The sequence below is a fragment of the Chiloscyllium punctatum genome, chromosome 5, assembly GCF_047496795.1.
Source record: "Chiloscyllium punctatum isolate Juve2018m chromosome 5, sChiPun1.3, whole genome shotgun sequence".
NCBI lineage: Eukaryota > Metazoa > Chordata > Chondrichthyes > Orectolobiformes > Hemiscylliidae > Chiloscyllium > Chiloscyllium punctatum.
Genome location: NC_092743.1, coordinates 80,203,201 through 80,216,659, shown reverse-complemented (window position 1 = coordinate 80,216,659; position 13,459 = coordinate 80,203,201). Strand labels below are relative to the sequence as shown.

At 41.8% G+C, this 13,459-nt stretch overlaps 1 protein-coding gene across 2 annotated transcripts in view; it reads left to right on the top strand.

Moving 5' to 3' along the window:
* The window catches only part of LOC140477187 (cytosolic non-specific dipeptidase-like), a 60,985-nt gene that overhangs the window by 30,129 nt on the left and 17,397 nt on the right, over positions 1 to 13,459 (top strand). For both annotated transcript variants that reach the window (XM_072570635.1, XM_072570636.1), the window contains exons 5-8: positions 6,427 to 6,515; positions 10,261 to 10,461; positions 11,340 to 11,424; positions 12,373 to 12,530. In XM_072570635.1, coding sequence (XP_072426736.1) covers positions 6,427 to 6,515; positions 10,261 to 10,461; positions 11,340 to 11,424; positions 12,373 to 12,530 — 533 coding nt within the window. The remainder of the gene's footprint in view (positions 1 to 6,426; positions 6,516 to 10,260; positions 10,462 to 11,339; positions 11,425 to 12,372; positions 12,531 to 13,459) is intronic.

Genomic DNA, 13,459 nt, shown 5'->3' with positions numbered 1-13,459 from the left:
AGTCACTTACCTTCCCCCAGTTATACTTCTTTCCCTGTGGTATATACCTACCCCTGCCCATTGCTATTGTAAACATAAGCAAATTATGGTCACTATCACCAAAGTGCTCACCTACCTCCAAATCTAACACCTGGCTGGGTTCATTCCCCAGTACCAAATCCAATATGGCATCATCCCTTATTGGTCTGTTTATGTACTGTCAGAAAACCCTCCTGCACTCATTGAACAAAAACTGACCCATGCAAACGACTTGAACTATAGTATTCCCAGTCAATATTGGGCAAGATAAAGTCCCCCATAATAACTACTGTTACTGTCACTCCTCCTATCGAGAATCATCTTTACTATTCCTTCCTCTACATCCCTGGAACAATTCGGAGGCCTGTGGGAAAACTCCCAGTAGGGTGACCTCTCCTTTCCTGTTTCTAATCTCAGCCCAAACTACTTCGCTCGATGAGTCCTCAAATGTTATCTCAGCTGCTCTTGATCAACAATGCCACAACCCTGCCACTTTTACCATCTTTCCTGTTCTTGCTGAAACATCTAAATCCCAGAATCTGTAACAACCATCCCAGTCTCTTCTCTAGCCATGTCTCTGAAATGGCCACAACATCGAAGTCTAGGATACCAACCCATGCTGAAAGTTCACCCACCTTATTCCAGATGCTCCTGGCATTGAAGTACACACATTTCAAACCAATGTCCTGATTCCCAGTGCCCCCTCGCGACCTTGTAAACTATCCTTGACCTCACCAACCTCCACCTCCTGTATACTGGAACTACAATTTAGGTTCCCATCTCCTTGCTCCATTAATTTAAATAACCCCCAAAAAATGAGCAAGTTTCCCCCCAGGATTTTGGCACCATCCTGTTTGTAGAGGTCCCACCTTTCCCAGAAGGAGCTCCAATTATCCAAGAATCCAAAACTCTCCCTCCTGCACCATCCCTGCAGCCACATATTCAGCTCTGCTCTCTCTCTGTTCTTTGCTTCACTAGCATGTGACACAGGCAACAAACCAGAGATGATAACTGTTTGTTTTTTCTAGCTCAAAACTTCCATCCTAGCTCCCTCAATTTCTGCCTTAAATCCCCACCTTTCTTTGTACCTATGTCACTTGTGCCTGTGTGGACCATTATTTAGGGCTGCTCCCCGTCCCCCTCAAGGATCCTGAAAACACAATCAGAGACATCACGAACCCTGGCACCTGGGCAGCAATACACCTCATTCCCACAAAACCACCAATTTGTCTCCCTAACTATGGAGTCCCCAATGACTAAAGCTCTGCTCCTCTTCCTGCTTCCTCTTTGGGCAACAGGGACAGTCTCTGTGTGCCAGAGCCCTGTGCCCCATTGCTTACGCGGTAAGGCAAGCCCCACACCCCCAACAGAAATCCAAAACAATATACTTGTTGAGGGGAACCACCACAGGAGATCCCTGCACTGCCAGCTAGTTCCCTTTCTTACCCCTGACAGTAACCCATCTACCTTCATGTGGCTGTGGGGTAACTACCTCCCTGTAATTCCTTTCAATAAACCCCCTCTGCCTCCTGAATGATCTGAAGTTCATCCCAGCTCCAGTTCCATAACACGGTACTTGAGGAGCTGTAGTTCGGTGCACTTTGCACAGATGCAGTCAGCAGGGATACTAGAGGTGACACTCACCTCCCACATACTGCAGGAGGAACATTCAACTGCCCTAACCTTCATTCCTACTATTCTAAATTCCCAAAAAGACCACTGTTAAAAAATCATGAAACACGAAAGAAAATATGTCACTCATGCACAGAACGTTTTTTTTTGTTTGGAGGAGGATGGATGGGAAATACTACCTTTAGTGTTTCAGGTAAAGCAACCACCCAAATATGTGACCTCTCCAACTGCCTCCAGGAACTGAAGAAAACCAGAACTGAAAGAAATTTAAACTGTATACTCAAGTATCCCGACAGGCTCCACTGCTCCCTTGTGGCCTCTCCGACAGCCTCCTGGAACCTAATTAGTCCCATTTGGCAGCACTTGGCCCATATCCCTCAACCCTTACTATTCAGATACCCATCCAGATGCCTTTTAAATGTTGTAATTGTACTCTCCTCCACCACTTCCTCTGGCAGCTCATTCCATACATGTACCAACCTTTGTGTGAAAATGTTGCCCCTTCGGTCTCTTTTATATCTTTTTCCCCTCTCAGCCTCTAACATTCCATGGAAAACAGCCCCAGCCTATTCAGCCTCTCCATATAGCTCAAATCCCCCAACCCTGGTAATATCCTTGTAATTCTTTTCTGAACCCTTTCAAGTTACACAACATCCTTCTGATAGCAAGGTGATCATAAATGCATGTAATATTCCAAATGTGGCCGAACCAATGTCCTGCAACATAACCTCCCAACTCCTGTACTCCGTGCTCAGACCAATAAGGGAAAGTATACCAAAAGCCGCCTTCACTATCCTATCTACCTGTGACTTCACTTTCAAGGAACTATGAACCTACACTCTAAGGTCTCTTTGTTCAGCAATACTCCCGAGGACCGAGGACCTTACCATTAAGTGTATAAGTCCTGCTAAGATTTGCTTTTCCAAAATGCAGCACCTTGCATTTATCTAAAGTAAACTCCATCTTCCACACTTCAGCCCATTGGTGCATCTGATCAAGATCCCATTGTAAACTGAGGTAACCACCTTCGCTGTTTATTTTGCTAACACTCTGTTTAGTGTTTTGTTTTAAACTGCTTTAATAATGCTCTCCTTTTACAGCCACTCTCTCATTCACTCAGCTCAATTCCCACAGTGGGTTGCTGTGCTCTTTGGTGTGTTCCAGCCATCTTCAGCAAACTCCATTTCATCTGTGGCCTCTGTTTGCTAACTTTTCATAGTTCAAGATTCCTGCTGTGAGAAACAAAGCTCACACACTTCAATAATTTCAGTCCGAGACAAAATTTGAATCAGTAGTGTCCTTTATTTTACTCTTGCAAGAGGGTGTGATGTCCACTGTCTACAAGGCAAGGGACACACGCACCAAATTCATCCAATACACGATATTTATATAATTTGGTTCCTTTTTTTTCATTCCTCCTCCCCGTTTACATCTTCCACTTCTTCTCTAAGACCAGCACCCATTGCTCCTGTTTATCTCTTGCCTTATCTGTGACAAAATACTTATTTCTGGCCTCAAAGGCCGTTTGACCACATCCCGCTGTTAGGCATATCCTTTCTTCACCATTATCTACTCCCTCCATCTGTGCCTTCCCCTACCATACTGATCCTTATGACCCTTTAATTGGGGTTTGTTCCTGTGTTTCTGTAAAAGTGGGGTCCAGATGTCCATACCTACTGTTTATACAGGCGTATCTGGCTTAACCTACATCCTCACAGCACCTTATCTATTTGTCTGTAACATCTACCATTGTTTTGCAGTCACGTTTCATTCTTGCATACAATTTTAGCTAATACAAAAACAATTATGTATTTCCTCCACATAGTTTCCATTCTAGTTGACTCAGCTCTTGGCTGAAACAATTACACACTGGTGTGAGTTCGTTTACCTTGCATAACTAATTATAATTGCAGAAGTAACACTACTTTACCTATATCCCACACTGCTTATTGATATCAGTAATGCTCCTTTCTACTGTCTTCAGAGGTTCAGCATTTTGTTGGACAAGATTTACTCAAGTTCATAAAACTCAATATTGTTCTGGAGATTGTTGCATAATCAGACTTCTACCTGACTGCCAGATTTTTATCGCTAAAGTTAGGTGGCATGGTGACTCAGTGATTGATTAGCATTATTCTCTCCGCGCCAGGGACCTGGCTTCTACTCCATACTGTCTGTGTGGAGTTTGCACATTCTGTGTCTGTATGGGTTTCCTCATACAGTACATAAATGTGCAGGTTGAGTGGATTGGCCATGCTAAATTACCCACAGTGTCCAGGGATGTGCAGGCTAGATGAACTAGCCATGAGAAATGCAGGGTAACGGGGATAGGGTAGGGATTTGGATTGGGTGGAATGCTCCTCAGAGGATCTGTAATTTGATGGGCTGAATAGCCTACTTCCGCACTAAAATAATTTTGGACAATTCATCCCACCCAGCCCCCCCACCCCGGCCATCTGTTACCCTGCATTTCCCATGGCTAATCCACCTAACCCACACACCCCTGGATACCATAGGCAATTTAGCAAGACCAATCGACCTAACCTGCACATTGCTAGATTTTGAGAGGAAACCAGAGCACCTGGAGGAAGCCCATGCAGACCTGGGGAGAAGATGCAGACTCAACACAGATAGTTGCCAAGGGTGGAATTGAACTGGTGCTGAGGCAGCTTTGCTAATCATTGAGTAATTGTGCTGCCCAACTTCAGCAATAAAACTCTGGCAAACAGGTAGAAGTCTGTGTATTTAACAATTTCCAGAACAATATTGAGTTTTATGAACTTGGGCAAATCTTGTCCAACAGAATGCTGAACCTCTGAAGACAGTAGAAAGGAGCATTACTGATATCAATAAGCAGGAATCTTGAACTATGAAAAGTTAGCAAACAGAGGCCACAGATGAAATGGAGTTTGCTGAAGATGGCTGGAACACACCAAAGAGCACAGCAACCCACTGTGGGAATTGAGCTGAGTGGAATGGGAGAGTGGCTGTAAAAGGAGAGCATTATTAAAGCAGTTTAAATCAAAACACTAAACAGAGTGTTAGCAAAACAGTCTTATTTGATCAGCCCAACCTGGGTCCCTGGCACTGAGGCACTATTAGAGCAATTTACTTTGAGATGCTTCTGAAACTTGCACATTTTGAGTAAAGTGCCGTTTTTGTCAACAGAAAGCATTTAGTGTCTGTCACTTGGTTCCTGGTTGTGCTCTTTGAAATAAACATTTTTAGGGGAAATTCCTCTCTGTCCCTGCATCAGACCACAAACAATTGGTGATCATCATTTTATTTAAATTCTGTTTCTGCTAGAAAGCAACATGAAGTCAGGGCTTTTTTTGTGCTCTTCAGGACTGGGATGCAAGAAAACCAGTTAAAGAGAACATCAATTTCTCTGTCAGGCGAATAGGGTGCTGATTGATTGGACTGTCATGAGCGTAGAGATGCAGCCGGAACTGTTAACTATCAATCTTGGATCTTTACCTTCAGTTACTGGGCTCACAGTGACATGCTTGCGCATTCTAGGTACTAAATCTTAAGACACAGTACCCTGTTCTGTGTTGGCGAAAATATTTATACACACATTGTACCTTTTCTCATTGGGAAAGAGTGAAGGAGACTGTTAATCTTGATACTTTCCCTGGCAACACCCTGACTTATCAACATCTACCTGCTTGGTCTGAGAAGTAAGATTGAAAGTTAGTTGTTTTTAGCTATGTATCCATGCCAATGGTGGTTCAGCAGGTGCAGGTAAATGTGATTAATTTAGTTTGGTATTGTTGGTCCATTTAGACATGGTGGTCTGAAAGGTCTGCTTCTATGTGACTATGTCTCTAACTGAACAGCACCCTCATGCCAGAAAGAAAGTTTCAACTTATTGTGTCCTTTTTAGCTCTGTTTAATTTCCGTATTACCAAGCAATTCTAGATCTTTTTAATCAACTTCTTCATTCATGATATGACATACCTTTGGAGCAAGTGGGATTTATACTCCTGGGACATGAACACTGCACAACCAAAGCCTAGTAATTATTTATTTATATCCTGCCTCTCTTCAGACTTTTTAAACCTCTTACCTCGAAGTACAAACGGGCATTTGCAAAAGTGCTTAAAGTTTAAATGGCTCCAACATTTTAGAGGTAGTCCATTTTTAAGAAGGGTCAATGGTTGTTAGACCTGTTGATTTAGTATTTGTGGAAATTTCTTCCGAAGAAGGTTATTGTTCAGATTATATTTATCTCTGTACTCCCCTCCAATTATTTCTTTATAATAATACAAACTCCCTTTTTATGAGAAGACTGCAGCAGTTCAAGGCAGTTGCTCACCACCCCCTTCTTGAAGGTAACTAGGGATGGTCAATAAATGCTCCGATACAATTAATGAATTTAAAGAAAAGTAGAATGATTATACAGTGCTCAACACCATTCCTAACTCCTCCTCGCATTGAGAAGTGAGTGGTGCACAGCTACATGCCGCAAGATCTGGGCAGCACACCGGATCGAGCCAATTAAATGGCAAGTCACATTGATGCCAGATAATGACCATTTTCAACATTAAGTGTAACCATCTTCCCTTGACATTCAGTGTCATTACCAACATTGCAACTCCCCACGCACCCAAACTTAACATGCCATAGTTGTTGCCACCTTCTCGAAGGTGCTTGGGGATGGGCAATAAAAAGCTGACCTTGCCAGTTATTGCTGCCACGTGTGTTTGAATGAATTTAAAAATAAAAGATTGCCACCTTGCTTCTTTAAAATATTTCTAATTGACTTTTTAATAGGAAAACTATATGGCAGAGGATCTACAGATGACAAAGGACCAGTGTTGGCATGGCTGAACTGTATTGAAGCTCTTCAAAAACTAAATCAGGTAATAAACCTTATCTTTCTGGCTTTTACAAAAAGAAATTGGCTGGGATGCATTATCTCCAGAAGGCAAAGAACAGTTCAAAGTTTTATGCTTACAACAGTCTTCCTTGGCCAGATAATAAACTTGCCCTCCTAAAATTGGTGCACAATTTAATGTTTGACCACAGTTGTTGTGTGGGCACATCATGGACTATGAACTTTGAGTAACCACTTCATTATAGAAAAGGTACTTTTGTACACTTCCTCAAAGTTTTGACACTGCATTTTGCGTGTTTACTCAGTGACAATTCACATTTCATTGCAAAGGGATGGGAATGAATTTTAATATTGTACAGATTAGTTTCTTATTAAGTCATTGACTCCAGATTTGACTCCATTTTTGAAGGTTGTCAATCAGAGTCAATTACTTTCTGAAAACAAAATGATCCTGACCAGTTCAGTTTTGGAATGTTTGTACAGATCTTACATTTAGCATGCCAGCAATCTAACTACTTTTTTATCCTTCCTTTTTTCCTCATTACCTTCTATTTTCTCCACTACTTTCTCAACTTCTGCTGGGATGCAACTTCACACTGGATTTGCAGTTGGGACGCAGACTGGCATTCCCATGTTAGGGAATCACAACCATATTTAACACTCAGAGTCATAGAGATGTACAGCACAGAAACAGAACCTTCGGTCCAACTTATCCATGCTGACCAGATATCCCAACCCAACCTAGTCCCACCTGCCAAAGCCCGGCCATATCCCTCCAAAACCTTACTATTCTTATGCCCATCCAGATGCCTTTTAAATGTTGCAATTGTACCAGACTCCACCACTTTCTCTGGCAGTTCATTGCACACAGGCACCACCCTCTGTGGAAAAGTTGCTCCTTGGATTTCCCTTTTTTAATATCTTCCCCTCTTGCCCTTAACTATGTCCTCTAGTTCTGGGCTCCCCCAACCTCAGGGAAAAGACTTTGCCTATTTATCCTATCAATGCCCCTCATGATTTTATAAACCTCTATAAGGTCACCCCTCAGCCTCCGATTGTTCCAGGGAAGACAGCCCCAGCCTATTCAGCCTCTCTATAGCTCAAATCCTCCAACCTTGGCATCATCCTTGTAAATCTTTTCTGAACCCTTTCAAGTTTTGCAACATCCTCCTGATAGGAAGGAGACAAGAATTGCACATAACATTCCAACAGTGGCCTAACCAATGTCCTGTACAGCCGTAACATGACCTCCCGACTCCTGTACTCAATACTCTGACCAATAAAGGAAAACATAACAATCACTGCGTTCTCTATCCTATCTACCTGTGACTCCACTTTCAAGGAGCTATGAACCTGCACTCCAAGGTCTCTTTGTTCAGCAACACTCCCTAGGACCTTACCATTAAGTGTATACGTCCTGCTAAGAATTGCTTTCCCAAAATGCAGCACCTCACATTTACCTAAATTAAACTCCGTCTGCCACTCCTCAGCCCATTGGCTCATCTGATCAAGATCCTGTTGTAATCTGAAGTTACCTTCTTTGCTGTCCACTACACCTCCAATTTTGGTGTCATCTGCAAACCTACTAACTATACCTCTTATGCTCGCATCCAAATTCTTTATACAAATGACGAAAAGTAGTGGTCCCGGCACCAATCCTTGTTTCACTCCACTGGTTACAGGCCTCCAATTTGAAAACAACCTTCCACCACCACCCTCTATCTTCTACCTTTTGAGCCAGTTCTGTATCCAAATGGCTAGTAGTCCCTGTATTCCATGAGATCTAACCTTACTAACCAGTCTCCCATGGGGAATCTTATCAAACACCTTACTGAAGTCCATATAGATCACGTTCAGTGCTCTGCCCTCATCAATCATTGTTACTTCAAAAAACGCAATCAAGTTTGAGACATGATTTCCCACGCACAAAGCCATGTTGACTATCCCTAATCAGTCCTTGCCTTTCCAAGTACATGTACATCCTGTCCCTCCTGATTCCCATCAGGCTCACTGGTCTATAGTTCCCTGGCTTGTCCTTACCACCTTTCTTAAACAGTGGCACCACATTAGCCAACTTCCAGTCTTCCGGCACTTTTCCTCTTCTAGGAAGTAACTTGAGAGCAGTCTTGAGTAGGGACATTGGTCACTTTAATGCTATCCTAATGAGGGCAGATGGACCAGTATGGGCTAGAGCTGAAGCTTTGGCAAGTTTTTAGTTTGGTTGAGTAACAACATGATCTGTAATCTATAGTCATGGAGTTGTTTACAGTGCAGAAAAAGGCCATTCAGCCCAACATGACTGCACTGGCAAACCAAATGAGCATCTCCCCTAGTGCCACTCTTTGGCCTTCTCCCTATAAAGCCGACAATTTTTTTTAAAAAAGTACAGTGTAATTCCCTTCTAAATGCTTCATTTGAATGCTGTACATTCCAGAACCTAACTAATTCAATTGGCAAAAAAACCTTTTCTGTCATCGCATTTTAATTTCTGCCAATTACCCCAATTCTTTGTCCCCTCATTCACAATCCTTTCAGGAGTAGGAACAGTTTTTCTCTCTGCTCTGTCTGGGCCACTCATAAATTTGAATACTTCTATCAAATCCTCTCTCCACCTTCTCTTCCAAGGCAAATATATTGGAGAACTCAGGGCTTATTATCTGAACTGAAGTTTCTCATCTTTAGAACCACTCCTATGAATCTGATCTGCATTCCCTCCAGCGCCTTCACTCCCTCCAGTGCCTTCACTGTCTCACAAAGTGAGACATCTGGAACTTGATGCAATGCTCCCAGTAAAGCCAAACTAATGATTTTGTATACTGTTTGAATTCTGAGTTTACAACAAGTTCAGTATCCCTGAGAAGATAACTACTGAAGCAGATGGTATGACGACACGGAAAAAATAAATTTGGACACCTTACCCTGCTTAATAAACGAACAATAAATCGGTATTATCAGCCATATTGATGAGTTAGCCACTTTGTGTTATGTAGAATCTTATTGACAGTGCTTGTGATGTAAGTATGGATGGCTTACCGTAGCAGTACAAAGCAGCTCTCTGAAAATCATAGTTATTGTACTTGGTACTCATGTCCAGATACATATGCATAAATGACCAAAGATAATGCTGGTCTTATTATCAGTATATGAGTCAATTAATTTTGTGCATCAAATGCAGTTCAGTGGTACTTAAGCCAGATTAATTCATCATTTTTAGATCTATGAACAGGTTGTTCTTTCGGTTTTTGTTTCTTAAATTTAAAGGAAAGGCTACATCAGTAATGACCATGTAACTACTCCCAATTGCTGGAAAAACTCATCTGGTTCACTAATGTCCTTACGTGGTCTGACCTAGATATGATTTGGAGATGTCAGTGTTGGACTGGGGTGTACAAAGTTAAAGAAGGTGGTTGTGACCAGCTGATGAAGGAGCAGCGTTCCGAAAGCTAGTGCTTCCAAATAAACCTGTTGGACTATAACCTGGTGTTGTGTGATTGTTAACTTTGACCTAGATATGACTCCAGAGGTGTAGCAATGTGGTTGAGTCTTAATTGCCATTTGAACAATTTAGGAACGGACATTAAATACTGGCCCAGTCAGCAAAGCCTGTGATCAAATTTGTTTTAGAAAAAATGTGAATATAATTTTTCTGTATCACATGCCCCCTGTATAACTCCATTTTGGAGGCTGTGATTCACATTCACTGCATTTGCAGTGTCAGATAAATTCTTGCATTGGGAGCTGTGACTGATTTCTTTGTGCCCTTTCCGAAGGAAATCCCTGTCAATATCAAGTTCTGCTTTGAAGGGATGGAGGAATCTGGTTCAGAGGGTCTCGATGACCTAGTGTTTGCCCGCAAAGACACCTTTTTCAAGAGTGTGGATTTTGTCTGTATTTCTGACAACTACTGGCTTGGCAAGAAAAAGCCCTGCATAACATATGGACTTCGAGGCATCTGCTACTTCTTTGTGGAGGTACATTTTTTGCATTTCTTTTATTTTGCACCTTAGTATTTCTTTTCATTTTTCAGATGTTAAAAATTGTACACTTGTTAAATTCACTGTTCCTTCTTGTAAGTACTAGCGATGTTTTTTAACTTTCCGATTCAATGTGCAGTAGAAGCCTTTGACAAAAACCGAAAATGCTGGAGAGCCATCAGCCAGTCAAGTGGCTGCTTTCACAAAATTGGAGAATCTCCACTTACTGGCTCCTCCTAAGAAATATAGTGGCAGAAGAAAAAGTATAGTAGGAGGAAAGCACAGAATGGAATGGCAGGTGGATAAAATGAGGTGATGGGGAGTGAAAAAACTGATGATTGTGCTCTTGGAATAGAATGACTAGAAACAAAAGTTGGAGACTGAGAACAAATCAGATTTCAGGATCTGAGCATTCTAATTCCAGTTTTTTTAAAAATTCTGGAACCCTGGTATGATGCCTTCAGTCAATGACCAGTGCTGCATCTGTTGGACTTAATATGACCTGTATTTGAAGGTCTGCAATGAAGTGGAGTGCCCAATCATTGGATTTGCCCATCACTTCGACAGATGAATCTTCAGCAAAGAAAGTCTGGTTAACAGTCCTGGTGGATGTTGTTTGTGCTTGACGTTAGACCCAGTCTTGATTGTGCACAATCAATGGCTGATTCCCCTGAATGATGTCAATATGCAAGGATGGTTAGAGGCATTGAATTTCTACTACACTCCATTCCTTAATGAAAGACACTCCTTCATTTTGATTTGTCCAAGGTGTTTTCTTTTCAGAGGCTTTGCTGCAGTAACCTGACAGTAAGGAGTTGGAAGTTGCTGTGTAAATACTGAGTATTTGAGGCTAACATGTTATGGTTTCAATGCAGGTTGAATGCTCGAACAAGGATCTGCATTCTGGTGTCTTTGGCGGTTCTGTGCACGAAGCGATGACAGACTTGATCTATCTATTAAGTAAGAGCTCCTGGATTACTGCCATCAAAATCGCTGTAGGTGACCTTACATTAGTGAATTCTCAAAGCCTAGTAGGGACAGCAAGAAATACTGATCCAGCCAGTCACACCCACTTCCCATGAGAGAATTTATAAAACATAGTTTGCAAATCAGAGGGATGCACTACGTTCTAAGTGCTGACGTGAGTAAAGGGGCAGAAAATACAGACATGAGAAATGTGTTATCAAGGACTGCATTTCCTGTAATGTAAACTTCCTTTTTTTTTACACACTTATTCCATTTATACAGTGGACCAGCTTCCTTTAAAATCCTTTGTTTGTCTCTGCACAAACAGGCTGTGTCTTCTCCACCCATCTGGCCTCATCTACCACTCCTCCGCACTCTCCTCTTACTCATTCTACACCCCCCCCCCCCACCCCCATTCAGTTCCCGCCCTCGCAGTCTTCCCTCTGCCCTCGCAAGCTATCCTGCCCATTCGCGCTCCTCCCTGCGCTCTCCACCATCCCCCCCCCCCCCAGCTTTCACTCTGCTCTTGCTCTCTCGCCCTCGCTCTTGCTCTTCTCACACTCCCTCCTCTTCCTTGCACAGATATCGATTATGTGCTTGGCCCTTCTCTTCTAACACTATCCCCTTCTGGCAAGATTTAGGATGAAGCTTGGGTTTCATCTCAGTCACCAACAGAGAGCCTGAAATCAGCAATTTACTGTTTGTCACAAACATACTCCCATAAGTCTGTGTGTGTAACAGATTCCTAAATGTTTGTTATTAGTGATCCAGGCTTCCAGCATGAGTTGCAGATCATTCACCTGCTTCACTTTATTGTGCTGACTGTTATTAGAAATTATGATTTTGTTTGTAATATTATTAGTAAATATTAGTTGATACAGGGATATGAAGTTGTGTGGACATATCTGATAAGCTGTCTAACCAAAACCCTGGTTTGAATAGGCAAGTTGGTAGACAAAGGAAAAATTCTCATTCCTGGTATTGATGAATCAGTAGCACCACTCACTGAGGAGGAAAAGGCGTTGTATGAGAAAATAGACTTTGATATGGAAGAATATTGCAAAGATACAGGTGGTTGCCAACTGCTGCATACCACTAAGGTATGTTTATTTACAATTTAACATTCTGTAGACAGTTATTGTAATATCCAAATGCAAACTCTGTTCCTCACAGTCTCTTCGAATTACGCATTTGCCCTCGTGGATGGGCTGATGTGGATTTGTGAAAGGTGGGATTCTGAAGGAAATTAAAACTTTGACCATTAAGCAGATTTTTCTTATTCCTCCATGGGATCTGTGCATCATGGGTAAAGCCAGCATTTGTTACCCATTCCGAGGGTAACCCCTTTGCTGTATACCTGAAGTCACATGTAGGACAAACCAGGGAAAGACAGCAATTTCCTTCCCTAAAAGTCATTAGTGAACCGATGGGCTTTTATGATGATCGATGATCGTTGTCATGGTCACCATGACTGAGTGGCTTTATTTTCTATGTTTACTGATTGAACAATGTTAGCCTCAGCCTCTGGATTATCACTGCAGTGATAGTACCACCAAACACTTGATTTTGCAAGCAGCGATGAATGAATGGACAGCACTGCTATTACGCAGACACTTGCTGACAGGTTTTTGCATTTTAAACCTGTCATTTCAGCACTGCACCATCTGTAGGAGATCTATCACCTTCATAATCAATCAGACCAAATAATATTCATTTGAGGTATATAGTGTTCAACACCTGAAACTAATTAGAATACTTTAATTCAATGTTAGATCATGTCTAAAGCAAAATAAAGTGAAGAAAAGAGGAATGGGGACTAAGTGAGAAAGAGTCAAGTAAATAAGTGTGTTAACTTTTATAGCTGTCTGATTGTTAATACAAGTTAGAAATGAATTCTATACTTCAGGGTTCGTCAGTAATGAGAATATTTATTTCTCAATTAATATTCAAGTACTCTTAATAGAGAAGGTCTAATCTTTTATGGGTATCTTTAGTGGGTAACTCTTGTTTAAGTACTGCAACTTCAACT